The 18,538-nt window shown below is 39.5% G+C and overlaps 1 protein-coding gene across 5 annotated transcripts in view; it reads right to left on the bottom strand.

The window, feature by feature from the left end:
- The window catches only part of NR1H4 (nuclear receptor subfamily 1 group H member 4), a 77,965-nt gene that overhangs the window by 23,852 nt on the left and 35,575 nt on the right, over positions 1 to 18,538 (bottom strand). For 3 of the 5 annotated variants that reach the window (XR_007154252.1, XM_047868635.1, XM_047868633.1), the window contains 3 exons: positions 4,539 to 4,691; positions 2,297 to 2,430; positions 131 to 229 (listed from right to left, as the gene is read on the bottom strand). Coding sequence is in view for 4 of the 5 variants with exons in the window: in XM_047868635.1 (XP_047724591.1) it covers positions 131 to 229; positions 2,297 to 2,430; positions 4,539 to 4,691 (386 nt within the window). In the remaining variant the exon portion in view is untranslated. The remainder of the gene's footprint in view (positions 1 to 130; positions 230 to 2,296; positions 2,431 to 4,538; positions 4,692 to 18,538) is intronic. The other 2 variants (XM_047868636.1, XM_047868634.1) reach the window with 1 other exon arrangement.

The following is an 18,538-nucleotide window of genomic DNA, read 5'->3' as shown; positions in this document are numbered from 1 at the left end:
AATGCTGCTAAAAGTTTAAATGCATAACTTAAATTCTCAGCTCTAATTATTTCAAAGTAACAAATTCATATATAATTTATATAGAAAATACTAACTTTCAACCTATGCATTTTTATATATTTGTACGTACAATTTTATTTGTTATTTCCTGAGGCATCCTCTGTTTGCTATACGAATCCATAATATAATGAAGAAGATTCTGTTGATCTGGGGTGAGTTCAGTTTTCTCCTACACTGGCAAAAAAATAAAAGGTATTAGGGAGGGTGGCTGTAATGTACTTTTCCTATATGCACATTCATCTGGAGTAAACTAATCTCAGAAATTATTGATAAAAGCCCTAAATATGGCAGGAACTATGCACTCTGATACAGTGTGCACTGTAATGGCTTACTCTGGGTCCTTGGTCAAGCATATCACAATTCACTAAATGGGTCCCAAATTGTTCATTTTTCTATCTGTAAAATAGGGATAACAAAATATTCATTTCATGTATATCTTGGGGATAAATAATAGTCTAGATTTGAACCCTATCAACCTCATTCATAGAGAAGTTCAGTGAAAGTTCAAGGTTTAGTCACTAAGGAAAAGTTCCCACATATAAAATAGAGAATCCAATTAAGGGCATTCATATAGGGCAGGAGTTGACAAACTATGGCCCATCTACCAAATCTACCTGACTCTACTGGAACACAACCACGTTCATTTGTTTATGTGTTATATACGCTACTTCTACACTAAAATAGCAGAGTTCAATAGTTGTCATGGAAACCTTGTAGCCAAAGCCTAAAATATCTGACCGTTTACAGAAAAAAAAAATGTTTACCTAGCTCTGAAATAGAAAGTCATCAATCTGGACAATTCAGACACCAACTATCACTTTCTCCTTTAATAGCACATTTTGAAGAGTGTGGATAATTGTGTCAGCTCTTTGCTTCCTTATACCAAAAAGTGTTATTGATGAAGTACTATGGCAAAATAACACTTTGATATAAAATTATTTTTTTTCTCAAATGAATGCAAAATACTATACTTGGAAAGCTAAATGTGGATGAAGTTTTCCTTGCTAGTAGTACAATCAATATTAAGAAGAGTGTGACTTAAATAATCATGGATTTTTGTTTTCTCAACTAATGGCAAATTAAGGTTCCTTCATATACCCTGTGGATTATCACAATGTGTTTAGTTAATCATCCAAGATGCTGTTCCTCTATTTTGTCTCAAGTTGTTCAAAGAACTTCTTGCATAAGAAATTTGAGCATAAGAAAATTGTGAGTTCATTGGGAAAGGCTTCTCTCTGTTGTTCCACAGATGTGTATCCACCCAATTTTACCATTGATAGGGACTAATCAGCAAACCTCTACTGAGTACATCTCCTTCCCACTGTAGGCCTCCCTTCTCAATGACAGGAAAAAGAAAAAGGTCATCAAAACTCAACCTGAAAAATCCATTCTATACACTGAACTAATTCTACTGGCAATCTCTTGGTAGTAGGAGTGGAATGGAGCCAGAGAAATGGAGAGCTTTCACTTTTTTACCTGATTTACTGCTATTATTTGAGTTTCTAGACCAAAGCAGGTATTACTTTCTTGATTAAAAAGAAAACTATTTAATACACAATTGAAATGAAATTCTGCTTGTGGCTGTGGCTCTAATTTTAAAGCCTCCCAACCAGATCACTGATGTGGATAACAAAGGCAAAAGAAATATAGAAAAAATTAAATTTCCTTTGCAGCCCATTGACAAGTACTTGGGACAGGCAAGGTAACCTTCCTCCAGGAACTCAACTGCCTCAATGTTAATACTTCACTAGAGGCAAAACGCAACCTTTGCTTGACATTAGCCCGACCTCCAGGATCCTGTAAGTCTTCTTTAACATATAAAAATCCCTTTGGAAACTTCCTTTATCTCTACCCACCCCCAAAGATATATGTTAGCAATCAACCTCCAAGCATTTGCCCACTGATATACATCTGAAGGGTCTCAGGGTTTACTAGATAATATAAATGACCCCTGGAGATCCTGGACACTTGCTTACAAATTCCTTAGAGACTAACCTTATCTCTAACCCTCTCCCAACTTGAAAGTGTATAATCAGTCATTTCTCATAATCCCGTGCTGCTCTTTGTGCCCACAGGTCCTGTCCCCATGCTTTAATAAAACCACCTTTTTTTGCACAAAAGACGTCTCAAGAGTTATTTGACTGTTCACTCCCAAGCTGCAACATTTCACATTAATCACTACATGCCAGAAGCTCAGCTCCTTCTGGCTTTAGCCAACACCATTGCATGGTATTACCCTGCATGACTTAGTCGTCGAGGTCACTTGTCGCAAATCTCGACCTTCACTGTCTTCATTAATGGTCTGATCTGCATGCTGCTTCACATTTTTTCTTAGTCGTTTAGATTTACACTGAATTTCAGTTAACAAGCCTGAGAAAATAAAAAACAGAGACTTCACCATGAAGTTCTAGTGGGTCCGTGGTCATGAGGCAGCTGATGTGTAGTCTGCTCACATCTGTGCAATTTGGCACAGAGCTAATTCTAGCCCTTTTGAATTTTAAGACTTGGACTTGAACAAGAAATTTATCCCTCTGTGAGTCTCACTTTCTTCACTTGTAAAACAGAAGTAATATCTACCTAAGAGTTTTGTGTAGATTAAGTATAATTTGGTCTTCTTTAAAAAAATGTACTTTAGGGGCGCCTGGGTGGCGCAGTCGGTTAAGCGTCCGACTTCAGCCAGGTCACCATCTCGCGGTCCGTGAGTTCGAGCCCCGCGTCGGGCTCTGGGCTGATGGCTCAGAGCCTGGAGCCTGTTTCCGATTCTGTGTCTCCCTCTCTCTCTGCCCCTCCCCCGTTCATGCTCTGTCTCTCTCTGTCCCAAAAATAAATAAACATTGAAAAAAAAATTTTTTTTAAATGTACTTTATATAAAGAATTTGTAATAACCAAAGCATTGTAGAAAGGCAAGATATTCAGTAAATAAAAAGGGAACGACACCCTCCCTATTCCTAGTCTAGTGGACCCTGAAAGCTAGTGTTTCACAACTGATACTATTCTCATCCATGTTTATATAACTGTACCATAAAAAGCATATTCAGTTTCACATTAAACACACATAAGTAAACACGTGCTGTGTAAAACAAATGTCAACATCCTTCAGAGAAAATTTTTAAATCTTGTTAATTTTCAGAACTGTATAAATTATTGAGGACATAGAGATGAAAATAAGTCAAGGGGACTTTGAAATTTTCTTCTGAATAATTATGCAATATCATCATTAATTTACACTTAACAGAGCTATAAAAAATAATGCAAAACAATCTTCCAGAGTCCCATTTAACCTCCATATTCTCCAATGTTAATGAGAAATTCCAGGAATTTCTTTGTCCAGGGCATTTATTTTACAAGATCAGATGAAAGCTCTGCATCTGTTACTGGACAAGTTTGTGTTCATAAATAATATGATAGACTTCTATAAGTGGAGTGTTGAAAAATGTCCTCAGTGCTTCCGTTGGAACAAGTTCATATTTAAGTGATGAGCAACATGAACCATCCAGTATCAAAGTAAGCGTTTCCATTGCAGGATTGGATTCCAGCAGTCATCCCTCTTGCAGTCTCTTGTTTCATATGCTAAGAGGAGATAGTGATCATCTACTATAAAACTTTCATCCACCAGAGCTGGATTATTTACACTGACCTATTTTTCCCCCTCATGCACACATTATTTCTCTGGGTCCATCCCAGTTGCTTGTACAGTTTGGGAACAATAGAATTGGAGTCACCTTCCAAAGGCTTTTTATTCCATGTGGCATTCCCTCCCTGAATGTTATCATCCCCTTGGTGACATTTGTTTGTCATTTGTTTTTTGAGGAAGAATGGGCCATATCTCAAAATCTGAGTGGTCTGTAGAATTTGCAGAATGAAAAATTAATACATTATATACTAGCATGCATTCCAAATTGATGAAGATTATGGTTCCTCACAAAGCCAGCAGTTAATACAGTGTCTCTTTATCAGATCAAAGGGCCAAATTATATTAAAACTCACAGTAGTTAATTTCCTGTGTAAACCTATACAAATTGGTTCAAAGCTGCACTAAGAGAAGAAGGACTACTAATAAAATGACTTGGTTTAAAACTCTATTTAGACAATTCAGAGGCAGTTATACTTTATAAAGCATTCTTAATCTTTCCCACAACTGTGAATGTTTATGCTAATTAAACAATAAGAAAGATATTAAATCACATTTGGAGAAAACTTTTAGACTGCTATCATTCTTGGAAGCTACTATAGATTAATGCCACCTCACTCCACATATGATTCCTTGCAACAATGAATAACAAAAAACTGTTTCAGGTGAACAAAATGCTCTTTAGCTGACACTTTGGACAATTTCAGTGGTTCATTACCCTTTTCAAGAACTTTGATGGCTTAGTAAATCCCTTCTTTAATATGTGAAGTACCATTCTAATCATGTGAGTTACCTGCCATCTGCCTCCTTAGATTTTTAGTGGAATTTAATTGCTTGATGTGAATACCTGTATACATACATTCAGCCAACATTCCCATCTCTTTGCATTTCCTTAGGCGACACTCTTGGCACTTTCTTCGCATGTACATGTCCATCACACAGTTGCCCCCATTTTTACACTTGTACACGGCATTTTTGGTAATGCTTCTCCTGAAGAAACCTGTGAAAGAAACACAGAAAGGAATAAAAACTATCCTAACAACTTCCACTCAGAAAAACATATTAGGATTAAGGGATGCCAGAGCATTTTCTCAGGAACCCCCGGCAAACACCCAGGCAATCTTCAGGTGGACTGGTGACAGATAACTTCAACTGCACTGTGACTTCCAGAAGCCTGCTCTTTTCAATCTCTATCTCAAAGATAAAGACATGTTTGAACTGTAGCCTCTCTTAGAGAAAATCTTGCTTTTTTTTTTAAGAATGGTTACTTTCATTACATCTTTACTGGAAGACCATTGTGTTCCAGTGAGCTCTAGATGCTGGTGGTCCGAAGGTGAGTAAGTCATCCCTGCCCTCTTTGAGTTTACAGCCTAGTGGAGGGCAAAGTCATGCAAGCAATCAAACAAGTGAAATTAGGTGTTCCTGGTCTGTGCTGGGACAGAAGAGGGAGGGAGAATGGTCGGTTCTGGGTGAAGAGATCAGACTTGGAAGCAAGTGTTGTGCTAATCCTTGCAAAACAAGTTGCTGTTTACCAGGCAGACTGGGAGAGGTCACATTCAAGGTTTCAGTTCAGTTCTTAACATGCCCAGCCTGGTGCAGTAATACAAATGCCAACCTTGATTTAAAAGCAAACATCTCCTTTGAGACGGTGGAGCCACCATTGCCAGCCTGCAACAGTTAAGCTGCAGGTGGCGAGGGAAGACAAACGCCTTTCTTTCAGTTTCTTTTTTCTCCCACTTTCTACTTTTACTCTTCATCCTCCACCTGGCTAACCATAATTTCTGACACTTCCAGACTCAAGGTGGAGTGTGAATAAGGAGAGGATTTGGGGAGGCATGGGAAGAAGTGACAGGAAAGTGCTTACTTGGCTGGCTTGTGCCCCGCAAGTTTCTGAAATTGACTCCTTCTCTCTTGGAGTTGGGTTCTTTAGAGAATGCCCACCGCTGGGATCCATTCCTTTGCAAGTCCTCAATGAGGACAAGTACATCTCTATTCTAGCCCGGGGCTTCTATCTCCTTCTTCCGCATGTAGGAATTTGGCAATTCACCACCATCCTCTGTACTCTGGGTCCCTCCATGTTGCCTTCTTGTCATGAGCTGATGATAATGACCCAGTGCCAGCTTTTTTTGGTCCAGCAAACTGCTGGGAGGAGAAATCTCTCCCACTTACCCATAAGCAGTCAGCCACCATACCTCCTGCCCTTTCAACTTCTCAGGTGAAAGTCAGATGCCAGTCTCCTGTGTCCCTCAGCTGTAAGGGATACATATCAATCTCCTCAAGGGATCCTGTTGAAGACCCTTTCATTGCGCCTGGGGCAGGAGGGCCTCCTTACTGTATAGATTACACCTGAGAAGGGTGGGACACGTTCTCCTAATTCTCACAAAAGTACCATACTTTCAGTGGTGGTCCCCAAGGCAGACATCTGTATCCCATCTGTCCACTCCTTTGCAGTGGGGAATGGGATCTATAGCACACTAGTCACATGCTCCAAAATCTTTAAAGACTATACTCTAGAATTTCCAACTCCTGCACACTTCATACCTCAAACTAGGTGAGGTTTTAACCATTTCTTGACTACTGACTACAAGATGGGCTCACTTTGGATGTAGCAACTAGTGCCAAAACTGAGACAGCAGGAGTCTTTCCTATTTTAACAGCCTGTCAGAATAATAGCTAACATTTATTAAGCACTCACTAGCTTTTGTTCTATTTCACCTGTATTTAGTTATTTAAACTCCATATCAATTTTATGATGAAGATAATATTATATGTCCCCATATTACAGCATGGGGGGAAAACGCACAGAGAAATTAAGCATTTTGGCCATGATCACATGGTTAATAAGTGGATTAGGAGGATTCAAACCCAGGCAGTCATGGACCAAAGGCCACACTCCCAACCACTATATCATAATTGTCTCTCTTAGGTTACAAGAGAATAGAATAACAATATTAAGTACCTACAACCTGAAAGCTACATTCTCTAACCTGGGAGACGTCCAGATAAATAAGACAACCCTTGTCCTCAGAGTTTCCAACTTAGAAGACAGAGAAGAAGTACATTTACAGCATAATATAAGATAGAGTGATAGGATAGCTAATTAAGTAATAAATAATTGGAATGTAGATGAAAAAGTGATCATTTCAAGGCCACATTATATGCTTATGAACATACTGTCACATTCAGAGGAGGCAGCAATTCCATCACAGACATGGAGATTTGTATATTTGTTATGACAATTTTTCCTGCAGAAGGCAATAAAAATTTGTTCTAGTAAAATAAATGACAATGTCTCAACACCTAGAAATCAAGTGTCTTGAGAGGAAAAGGTATTATAGGGTCTAGGAATGGCCCTGATTAATTCCAGGTAGGGGAAATCAGAGAATTCAGGAAGGAGTAGAATTTGAGCTGGATGTTGAAGAATAAGTAGAGTTTTGAAACATGGACTGTGAGGGAGGAAGCACAGTCTGGGAAATGAGAAAAGGCAACAAGTTATGGAAATTCCAGGGAAGAGTGGATAGTCTATTTTGGTGGAAGGGTAGAATGAAGGGACAATTAGTGAGAGGTGGGTGAGGGCATGTAGTGGGACAGAATATAAATGCCCTTCAATGCCACAATTGAGTCTTTACCGTGCAGAAAGAGAGAAACCATTAGAGGATTTTGGAAGAAGAGGGTGTGACCTAACCTCCATGTTGGGAAGAATCCTTGGTGCAAGGTGAAGAAAAGTGGACCAGCCCAGAGGTTATTAGTGCCTGAACTGGCTGGAGGGTGAGAAAAGAGAAGAGGAAAGGGAGGAACTCATGACTTGGTAACTAACTCAACATAAAAACAGAAGCAGAAGGAAAAGTTAGAGATAGCAAGGTTAAAAAAAAGTCATAGACTTGCTTGTGAAATTGTCAGCTGGTGTAACTTTCAGTAGGAAAGATCTTACCATTTTCCTAAATGTCAAATCCAACCACACAAAGTCTAAAAAAAGATTTTGTGCTTCAGATCAACATTGATATTGGGAGCGCAAATACCAAAGCATGTATTTTAAAAGAGACTCTAGGCAAGGGAAGGAAGGAAGGAAGGAAGGAAGGAAGGAAGGAAGTAAGGAAGGAAAAATGTATTTCCTGGTACCAAATCATTGAGCTCAATGACTGTATTAGTCGACCTGAGTCAGTCTTCCACAAATATTCAGCCCTTCCCAGGAATGATTCAATTTAAAACCACCATAGATACTGATAGCTCAATAGTTAACAGAAATAAACCTCCTTATTCCAAGATGAATCAAAGGAACAGTGCTAGGACAATTCTGCAGGTTTTTTTTTAACTCTGGTATTAACTGAGAAAGAAATCATTATCATCTCAATAGCTGAATTAATTAGCTTTCACTCTTAGGTGGCAACACAATACTATCATTATATCACTTAAATATGGGTACATATACTGTATTTATACTTATGCAAATCATCCATACACATACCTCTGCCTCTATCTTGTGCATATTTAACAATGCCCAGAAAAGTCATTTGAAAATGAATGGAAAGGAAATTCACTGAGGAACAGAGGCTTCCTGGTAATGAAAGATGAGTAGACAGACCTGGCATTGCCATCTGAGGAATGTGTAGTGCTGGGGGATTCCTGGAGAATGTCTATAGGATAGTAAAATGGATCCCTCAAATATGCATAATATTGCACATTCTGCTTCTCTGCTTCTTTATACAGATATAACTCACATACCATAGCCTACTCACAACTCCTATATACATATGTGTAAGTGTGCACACATATATGCACACAGTGCACATGTACACGTCAGACTCTAGTGACTGACAGTAGCTACCCATTACTTTGAAATCAATAAAATATTGGCTGTTTAAAACTTTGAGGGTTCCCACACTTTTTACACAGCAACAAATGCACAAAGCTGAATAACTAGTGATCTCTACATCCAATATGGCTTAAATAGAGTCAGGCTTTAGGTCTATCTCAGCACACTGTAGAATAACAAGGCCTCCTCCACCCTCTTATATAGAACTTACTTTGTATCAGGCACTGTTCTAAACACTTTGCTTATGGTGATTCATTTACTATTCATAACAATCCTATGAAATAGATTCTATTATTATCTCTCTCTCATAACTAAGGAGACTGCGTTACAGAGAGATGAAGCACTTGCTCAAGGTTCTACAGATAATAAACGGTGGAACTTACCTGATAGGTTCAGTTCCAAACTCTGTGTTCTTAACCCCTCTACATTAGGCTGTCTTTCTAGTAAGGAGTTCATATTGCTAAAAATGGTCTTTAGACATTAATCTCCCCCAATCCCACACCAAGTGTTAAGTGCTCCATGGTTTCTTCTCTATATCCAAAACTGTTCAAGACGCCCTATTCTCCCTCCTCCAACCCAGGTGTCTTTTCCACCACAGATTCATTATTAGGAAACTATGCAATGGCCACAAACTAGAGAGGAGGGAGCCGATATAAAAAGGTAAGCTTTGGTCTCCATCACACAATTTCTTAAAGATCTCAGTGCTTGTCCCTGAGCTGCTTGCTGAAATTTTTAGAACTTGATAATAGACTCCTGATCACCTAGTAGGAGCTGTTTCAGACTATTATTTTTGAAAAAGCAACCCTCACACTTCTGAAATGAAATTGATGAAAATTACTATTTTTTAAGCTTTCTTTTAATTCATTAGTTAACATACAGTGTTATATTAGTTTCAGGTGTAGAATACAATGAGTCAACACTTCTATACATCACCCAGTGCTCAGCAGGACAGGTGCACTCCTTAATCTCCATCACCTATTTCACCCATCTCCCACTCCCTCCCTTCTGATAACCTTCAGTTTGTTCTCAATAATTAAGAGTGTTTCTTGGTTTCTCTCTTTTTCCCTTTGATCATTTGTTTTTGTTTCTTAAATTCCACATATGAATGAAATCATATGGCATTTGTCTTTCTCTGACTGACTTATTTCACTTAGCATTATACTCTCTAGCTTCATCCACATTGTTGTAAATGACAAGGTTTCATTCTTTTTTATGGCCAAATAATATTCCATTGTGTGTATATATATATATATATATACCCCACATCTTCTTTATCCATTCACCTATTGATGGACGACACATGGGCTGCTTCCCTATCTTGGCTTTTGTAAATAATGCTACTATAAACACAGGAGTGCATGTATCCCTTTGAATTAATGTTTTTTTTTTTTATTTTTTTGAGTAAATACCTAGTAGTGTGATTACTGGATCATAGCGTAGTTCTATTTCTAACTTAAAAAAAATTTTTTTAATGTTCACTTATTTTTGAGAGAGAGACAGAAAGTGAGCAGGGGAGGGGCAGAGAGAGAGGGAGACTCAGTATCCGAAGCAGGTTCCAGGCTCTGAGCTGTCAGCACAGAGCCTGACACGGGGCTTGAACCCACAAACTGTGAGATCGTGACCTGAGCCAAAGACAGATGCTTAACTGACTGAGCCACCCAGGTGCCCCTATTTTTAGCTTTTTGAGGAATCTCCACACTGTTTTCCATAGTGGCTTCACAAAGTTGCATTCCCACCAACAGTCCAAGAGTTTCCGTTTTTTCCACATCCTTTCCAACACCAGTTGTTTCTTGTGATGAAAATTATTATTGACTAGTTAATGCTAATAAGTAATTTTAAGTTTTTCCCCCTTTAATCTGTTGGGGAGCCACATACAGGCAAAAAAAATTCATCTGACTTTTCCAACACTTACTTTTACCAACTACAATCCCTACTGACTTTTTTTCTTAAATAAATTTTTTAAAGGACTGACTTTGAATTACTTGGGGAAGTTGCCTAACATCCTTTCAAAGTAGTCAAATCTACAAACAACTTAGTAGCCAAAGGACATGCGTCAAACTTCTATACTCCCTTCAGTCAAAAATACCACAAAGTAAGAAAAGTTCATGAAACAGCAGTCTCTAAGAGTTAGAGTACAACTCCCTCAGTGTATCAAAACTGTTGATGAATCTCTGAAAGCTAGGAAACAGAGTAAATTTATGAATAAACATTGCCCAAGACAGGTGAAGAATGTAGGATTAGGAGTAAGGGAGGAAACCCCAAGTTCAGATACAAGATGCTCATGGCCTACAAGCATTCAGAAGGAGTCCTGTACTAAGCCAGGAGTTAGCTAACCACAACATGAAGGGAAAATTCCACCCCTTGCTTATTTCTGCATGTGCTTCAACCTAAGAATGGTTTTTACATGATTAGTGGTTGGAGAAAAGAAAAGTATTTTGTGGTATGTAAAATTTTTGACAAAGTTTAGTGTTCATAAATAAAGTTTTATTGGAACACAGCCAAGCTCATTCATTTATATGCATGTCTGCTTTCACATTACAATGACAGTCAAATAATTGTGACAGAGACCTTAGTACCCATGAAGCCTAAAATATTGACTATCCGGCCCTTTACAAAAAGTTTGCCATCCATCTAAGCCATGGATGGTAGTAGTATTTGCATGTAGTCTCAAGCAATGATATAAACCAGAGTAGGAGGGCAATGCTCAGGAGGAATGGCCTAGAAGACAAGGACTGAAACATTCTATCCAGCACACATCTTATCCTCCCTCCAGATTGCTAAAAGCAGGCTGCACAAACACAAACAGCTTCCTCAGAGGGGTGAACAGGGAATCTCAGAGACTCCTTAATGACATGACTGTCCTTTCTAAACTCATTTGAGAAGTGCCTTTGTGGGAGTTTGCCTGGGAGGCAACTCTTGAGTCTATTCCTCCTTTCACCTTAACCTATTAATAGAAGGTACAGGGTCAAAGTGTAAGACACTGCAAGGCAAGCTTCCACAAAGGCCCTTCTTAAATTATATATTTTAATGCTGTTGTATATCACAATTAGAAATGAAGACACTTAGATGCTTCATTCTTTATTTTTTAAAAGTGATATGACTAGTGATTGTCATTTCTATGTGTGCAAGGGGCTAACAACCTTACTTAGTTACTCAGAGGATGGTCTATTTTGGGGTGCCTGGGTGGCTCAGTCAGTTGGGCATCTGACTTCGGCTCAGGTCATGGATTTCACAGCTTGTGGGTTCGAGCCCACGTTGGGCTCTGTGCTGACAGCTCGGAGCCTGGAGCCAACTTTGGATTCTGTAGGATTCTGCTCCTCCCCCACTCACTCTCTGTCTCTCTCTCTCAAAAAGAAATAAACATTTTTTAAAAAGAGGATGTTCTATTTTGTACACAAGTGAGTGTTGTTCAATGATTCATAGTTGTGAGTGCTTTGGGAAAGTATATTGGTGGAGAACACCAGGAGACCATTCTGTCAAATGACCAATGGGTATAGATTCACCATCATCTAGATTTCATTTGGTTTTCTCTTTGTTGGTGTGTTTTTTCCTTAAACACAGAACCAACTTTTGAAACACTCATTTTCCTTGCATATGCTTTAGTGTTGAATGTCTTCAGAAAGTCACTGACAAAAGGATACAAGGAAGGACAACACAGAGGGCAAAGTATAGCTCAGGAGTCCTAGAGATTTGACTACCCATCCTACCCCAATCTTTTATAGCTGTGAGGCCTGGACAAGTCTCTGAGTGTTGGTATCTTTATTCGCAAAAAGGAAATGATAATACCATCTACTGGAGCCATTATAAAGATAAATGAAATAAACAGTCTATAACAGAATGCCATAACAGAAACAAAGTCATTATGTTCCCCAATCTGTTTGAGCCCATTAATGTATATTTTTTCAATAATTTTAGCAATGTTAATATGAAAGGATAATTTATTGAGTGATTCCCAAGTATGCTTTGTTCTTGCTCCTGTTGTTTTTTGGGGTCTGTTTTTTTGTTTTTTGGGTTTGTTTTTTGTTTTGTTTTTGCTGCTTTGATTCCTCTCTCTCTCTCTCTCTTTTTGCTTTTCTTTCCCATCCCAGGAGGAGAAAAGATAGGTAGCTATCTTTCTACATTTACTTAATAAAACAAAAGGTAAAGTCCCTCTCTAAAAAAAGAGATAACTGTCACATAGAGTTTTTTTCAACCCCTCATTGAAAGGGTTATACTTGATCATCTCAAAGATGGTAGAGGTGGAGGTCAGTGCTTTTATTGGGAAAATGAAGGGAGGGGTAACAATGCTCTGCGTTAGCTTGCTTTTACCGTCTTTAAGAGCCATATAGACTCCAAGGTAGGCAAACTCCAGGAGTTGAAAGCTTATGTCAACTAGAGGGTTTTTTTAGTCCTACTTTCATATTTACATATTTCTTATGTATTTAGTTTAAACATTTTTCCTTGTTTAAATGTAATTTTTGTCTTAGGTTTGTCTTGCGTCATTGCTATATATTTATTTGAAATTTCCATTTTTGCCCACTGGAAATCATCATATTACTATTTAAGGATGTTCTTTTTGATACTATTTCGTTGCTTTTATATTTTTTAATCTTTTTTTTTCTTTCTTACTGTTTTCTCTTTTTGTCTATTTTACATAAACTGTTTCCTTGCTTTGCTTTAAAATGGTGATGAAGAGAACTGGAATTTTGTCTGTTTTGTTCACCATTGCATCTCCTATGCTTAGAATAGTGCCTGGCAGGGGCGCCTGGATGCTCAGTCAGTTAAGCGTCCGACTTCTGCTCAGGTCATGATCTCACGGTTCGTGGATTTGAGCCCCACATCATGCTCTGTGTTGACAGCTCAGAGCCTGGACCCTGCTTTGGGTTCTGTGTCTCCCTCTCTCTGCTCCTCCCCCACTCACTCTCTGTCTCTCTCTCTCTCTCCCAAAAATAAATAAACATTAAAAAAGAATAGTACCTGGCATATGGTTGCTGAATAAAGAATTGAATTAATGAATTCAAACTCTCAGGAGCTGGAGACTTAACTAATTAATTAATAGGAGGAGAGATAGTTTTGAAGATAGTGTATGATCAAAATTTGGGAGGCCAGATGAATAGAATAACAATAATAAAATAGTAAGAATTCACCAATAAAGCAGCAATAACTAAGGCTTACTGAGCACTCAAGTGTGCCAGGTACTGAGCTAGATATTTCAAAAACAATGTCTCATTTTTTTTTCTTCACAACAACTCAATGATAATAGTAATAAGAGTGGACATTTACAGAGGGTTCACCATAGGCAAGTACTATGTTAATTGCTTTACACACATTATCTTCTTCAATCTTCCCACCAGCCTCTAGGTGCCTACCTCAAAGGGATGTCCCAAAGATTAAATGAGTTAGTACATGCAAAGCCTCCAGATAAAGCCTGCACATAATAATCATTTAATATATCTTATCTATGAGCAGCATGAGTTAGTACATGCAAAGCCTCCAGATAAAGCCTGCACATAATAATCATTTAATATATCTTATCTATGAGCAGCATCACCATCATCCTCCTCTCAAGGTCTTCCTCCTCCTCCTCCTCTTTATTATTATCCTCATTTTATAAGTGAGAAGTCTGAAGCCCAGACATATTCAGTAACTTGGAACAGCTGGGAAGAGAATCAGCCATGGGGGAAGGGTCAGATGATATCCAGGTCATCTGCTGTCAGAATCCCACTCTTGTGATTTTTTAAAAAGTTTTATTTATTTATTTTGAGAGAGAGCGAGAGTGGGGGAGAGGCAGAGAGAGAATCCCAGGCAGGCTCCATGCTGTCAGCACAGAGCCTGACCCAGGACTCAAACTCATGAACCATGAGATCATGGCCTGAGCCGAAATCAAGAGTCAGATGCTCAACCGACTGAGCCGCCCAGGTGATTTTTAGAACACTTATTACAAAAGGCTTCCAACGCAGTAAAATAGCATAAGCCCCACCCCCTTGCATCACATTCTAGTTTGACCTATAGAGTTCATTAGGGTTATTATCAGATCTCATAAAATCAGACCCCAAAGTCAAATAGGATTTCAGGAGGTTTGTGTGTGAATCAGGGCACCTCAGCCCTGACCCATAAACAAAGTGCCCACTGGAAACACTCTGCATCTATTCTACATACCAGAATAGTTTTTGTAACTATCGAGTCTTTTCTACAACTTCAGAACTAAGTCAGAATGTGTTCGAAAGGACAACAGGTTACCCATTTACTCATAAAATGCCTTTTAAGAATTCTTTCAATCTCTCATTGATAGGTGCAAACTCCTGGCCTGGAGATGAATGTGACTGACAGTGACCTATTTAAAAATGCGGTCATTTGAAATTTCCAGTCAGATGCAGATCAGTTTTGTTAGTTGAGGCTTGAAGTTTGAATCAAAATTCATCCCCAGACATTAGCACATTTTCGTATCTTCCACTGATAACTGAGGGAAAAGAAAGCTCTTGATTTAATCTAGTGCTGAGCAAATGGCAGTCATTGTCAATGCGTTATACTTGTGTTCTTGCAATTATACTTTTAAAAATGTATTGCAATGACTCTCATTGATGCCATAAATATCTACAATAAAACATACATTAAAATTAAAATATTTCTAACAGAAACAGATATAGAGACCAATGAAATCAGGATGTTAACCATGATCTTTGCTTTGTTTTTAAGTGTTTAAAAATTTTCTCGTGTGTGTTTGTGTGTGTGTGTGTGTGTGTGTGTGTGTGAGTATCACAAGTCTGACAGATCTGCAGTGAAGTCTTAAAGGAAGAGAGCTCCCAGGATCTTTAAAATATAAAAATCTGGGGTGTCTGGGTAGCTCACTCGCTTAAATATCTGACTTTTGATTTCAGCTCAGGTCATGATCTCACAATTCCGTGAATTCGAGTACAACATCAGGCTCTGTGTGGGACTCGAGCACAGTGCCTGCTTGGGATTCTGTCTCCCTCTCTCTCTGCCCCTCCCCTGCTCTCCCTCTCTCTCTCTCAAAAATAAATAAACTTTAAAAAATCTTATAAAATATAAAAATTTAACTGAATTCTACAAAGACCCTGTTAAATTGATACTATCATTCTTTGCAGATTGGAGGCTCAGAGAAGCAAAATAGTCCATAAACTAAGGATTGGCTAGCTGGATATCCACTGTACCTACTTCTAATCTATCATACATTCTCTATCATAAAGGCAAGAAATTGGACACAATCTTTCCCAGACTCCCTTGCAGCTAACATTGTGCATATGATTTAAGCTCTTCCAGACAGATGCCCTTTTAAGACTGTTGTCTCTGCTGGCAAGTAGGATTGTGGAATTGTGCAGCAATATTGGGTTCCAGCTGCTAGCTTAGAGGATGTTGAAAAGCAAGACACAGGGCCTTCATCATGCACATGTACAGATTTAGCTGGCACACCATGTCTCTAGAGCCAGTGATTATGGTGGAGGCAGCTTCCTGGTCCCAAGATGGCAGCTAAGGTGGTGTCTTTCTGGAACCAACAGTTCTGTGTTAGCTTCCTGTTTCCCCATCTTGTTGACTATAGCAATGGCCCCGGGCAGGCCAGTTCTGCAGTGTGTGCACGAAGCATCCTCTTGGAGACTCAGCATAGAACCTGCTCCTCTGCCCTTCCAACTTCTTCTGCATTCATTCCTTACTGCTTGAAGTTTTGGTTTCTGTTTTATTTCACTGAACTCTGACCGATATATTAAGTAACTTGCATACTCAGCCAAGAATTACAGAGTCTAGATTCAATGCATGCCTGTGAACCCCCAAAGTTCACACATTCCCTTTGATGGAAAGTTAAAGAGTAAAATTCACTTTGTATCTTGTAAGCACAGACATGCAAGGGGTGCCAGGTGAGGGGACTGGGTTGGCCAAGCTGTTAGGCCTTCCTGGCATAGGCTCCTGCTTCTTCCCCTTGTACTCTACCCTATGCTGTGAACCTCCTACCTATCCACTAAGCCAGGATCATTTTCATTTGTTTCCTCAGGAGAATATATACAGAGCACAAAGGAGCTCATTATTGGTTTTTAGTCACCACAATCTGAGCCTTCAGATCCCAGACACTAAATTTCCCCAAGTTGGGAAGGGTAAATAAAGAAAGAGGAAGTTAAAAAAAAAGAGTCAAGACATATATTAGATACGTGAAAAGCCCTGAGTTCTGTCCTTCCCCTCTTCACGCCCAGACTGCATCCTGGGATGCTTGTATTGAAAGATTATAGAAACTCCATGTCATTCAGGAGTTCTAGAACAGAAAAATTCTTGCACCCTTCCCAGGAGACAGCCCGGAGAGGCACTGGGTGTTGCCTGCACGCAGGGTGGCAGGGGAGCAGATGAAATGGCTTCATGTTTTCTCTGAGCAGCCAGGTCTTCCAGCACGACACTGCAGGAGCATCGGGAACCCACCCCACCTGAGTTGCAGGACAGCAGGCAGGCCAGACAGGAAGGAGGAATGTACTCAAGACCCCGGGATGGAGCCTCAGAGACCTTTCCCACTGGTCACCGCAGACCAGCTAGAACAACACCCAGCAGATGCTGGACTGTGTTAACAACACTGGAGACCAGAGTCCCACCTGCAGTGCCCAATCCCTCCCTGACCCTGGATAATCACAGAATTTAGACAAAACCCCAGAGAAATGTGAGAGTTTTTTTGGTGGGGGTGAGGGTGAGCAGAATAATCCTAAATTAAATGAAATAAAGGCTCCACAAGGGCTTGAAACTGAATTCAACCCAGCTACACAAAATGAGTTTATGTTTCCTGTATACGTGCCCTGACTCTTGTGCTCTCTCACTATATAGCTTCTAGTTAATAGGCTGATACTCACCCTCAAGAGTCATTGGTCCAGAACAAGGTCAGCAAACTACAGCTAGGCCTATGAGCCAAATTCGGCATGCTGCCTGTTTTTTTTTTTTTAATTTCCTTACCTATTTTTGTAAGTTAAGTAAAGCCATGGCTATGCCCCTTCTTTATGTGGCCGTGTTTGCAGAGTTGAGTAATCGCAAGAGAGACCGCTAAAATATTTACTCTCTCTTTACAGAAAAAAAAAATCGCGTACCCTAATGTAGCACACGGGCTCATCCTGGCCCCATCTCATCTCCTCTCTTGCACTCTGGTCCTTTTGCTCGTACCACTGGGGCAAAGTCTCGAGTCAAAATCAATGAAAAAGCTCTGCTTTTTTTTTTTTTTTTTTTGCTCTTAAAAATTATATCTACATCCAGCTCCAGCTTTTCCTTCCTGAACTTGCCCAAGGACAAGTTCTCTTTTGACCACTTTTCTGTCCCCTTCTGTCCTATGACCCTGCACTTTCCTGGTAGCCCTCCCCACCCCCCATCTCTGGCTTTCTTCTATACCCTTTAGGGGATTCTCTTCCCCTGCCTGCTTTTAAAGTTGGTGTTTTTTAGGGTTGTCCTAGGCACACTGGTTTCACTCCAGTTACCCTGGATGCCCCAGATTCTTCTCAGGAGGACCAGGTTTCTCTAAGTGCTCATCTGTAAGGAGTTGAGCCGACCCAGGTTACTGACTTCAGGAGTCTATTTCCTTGGCCTAGACAATACCAATACTTTGGCCACTGAATTAGTCAATACTAGCCTTGACCAAATAGCTCAAAGAGTAGAATGATCATTTAGGAGGCAAGGATTAAAAGACATGGTAGCCAAGTGGTTAATAGCAAATGCTCTGGAGTTAGATTCATAAGCTATACTTTTGAAGCTCCACCTCTAATCAGCTGTGAAGCCTTGAGTAAGTTGATTAACTTCTTGTGCTGCACTTTCTTCATCTATAAAATGGGAATGAGCATGAGAACTAATAAGTTTACTACTGAGGTATAACAAATACATTATATAATAAAGTATTATTCTCCTTGATCTTAATTTTAAGAAAAGGAAAAGAAAACAATCTAAGGCACCGGGTGGCTCGGTCAGTTAAGTGTCCGACTTCAGCTCAGGTCATGATCTCATGATTCGTGGGTTCGAGCCCCGCATGGGGCTCTGTGCTGACAGCTCAGAGACTGGAGCCTGCTTTGGATTCTGTGTCTCCCTCT

The sequence above is a fragment of the Prionailurus viverrinus genome, chromosome B4 (assembly GCF_022837055.1).
Source record: "Prionailurus viverrinus isolate Anna chromosome B4, UM_Priviv_1.0, whole genome shotgun sequence".
In the NCBI taxonomy this organism is placed as follows: Eukaryota; Metazoa; Chordata; class Mammalia; order Carnivora; family Felidae; genus Prionailurus; species Prionailurus viverrinus.
The sequence above is the reverse complement of the archived record's forward strand: the minus strand, read 5'-3'. Positions and strand labels throughout refer to the sequence as shown.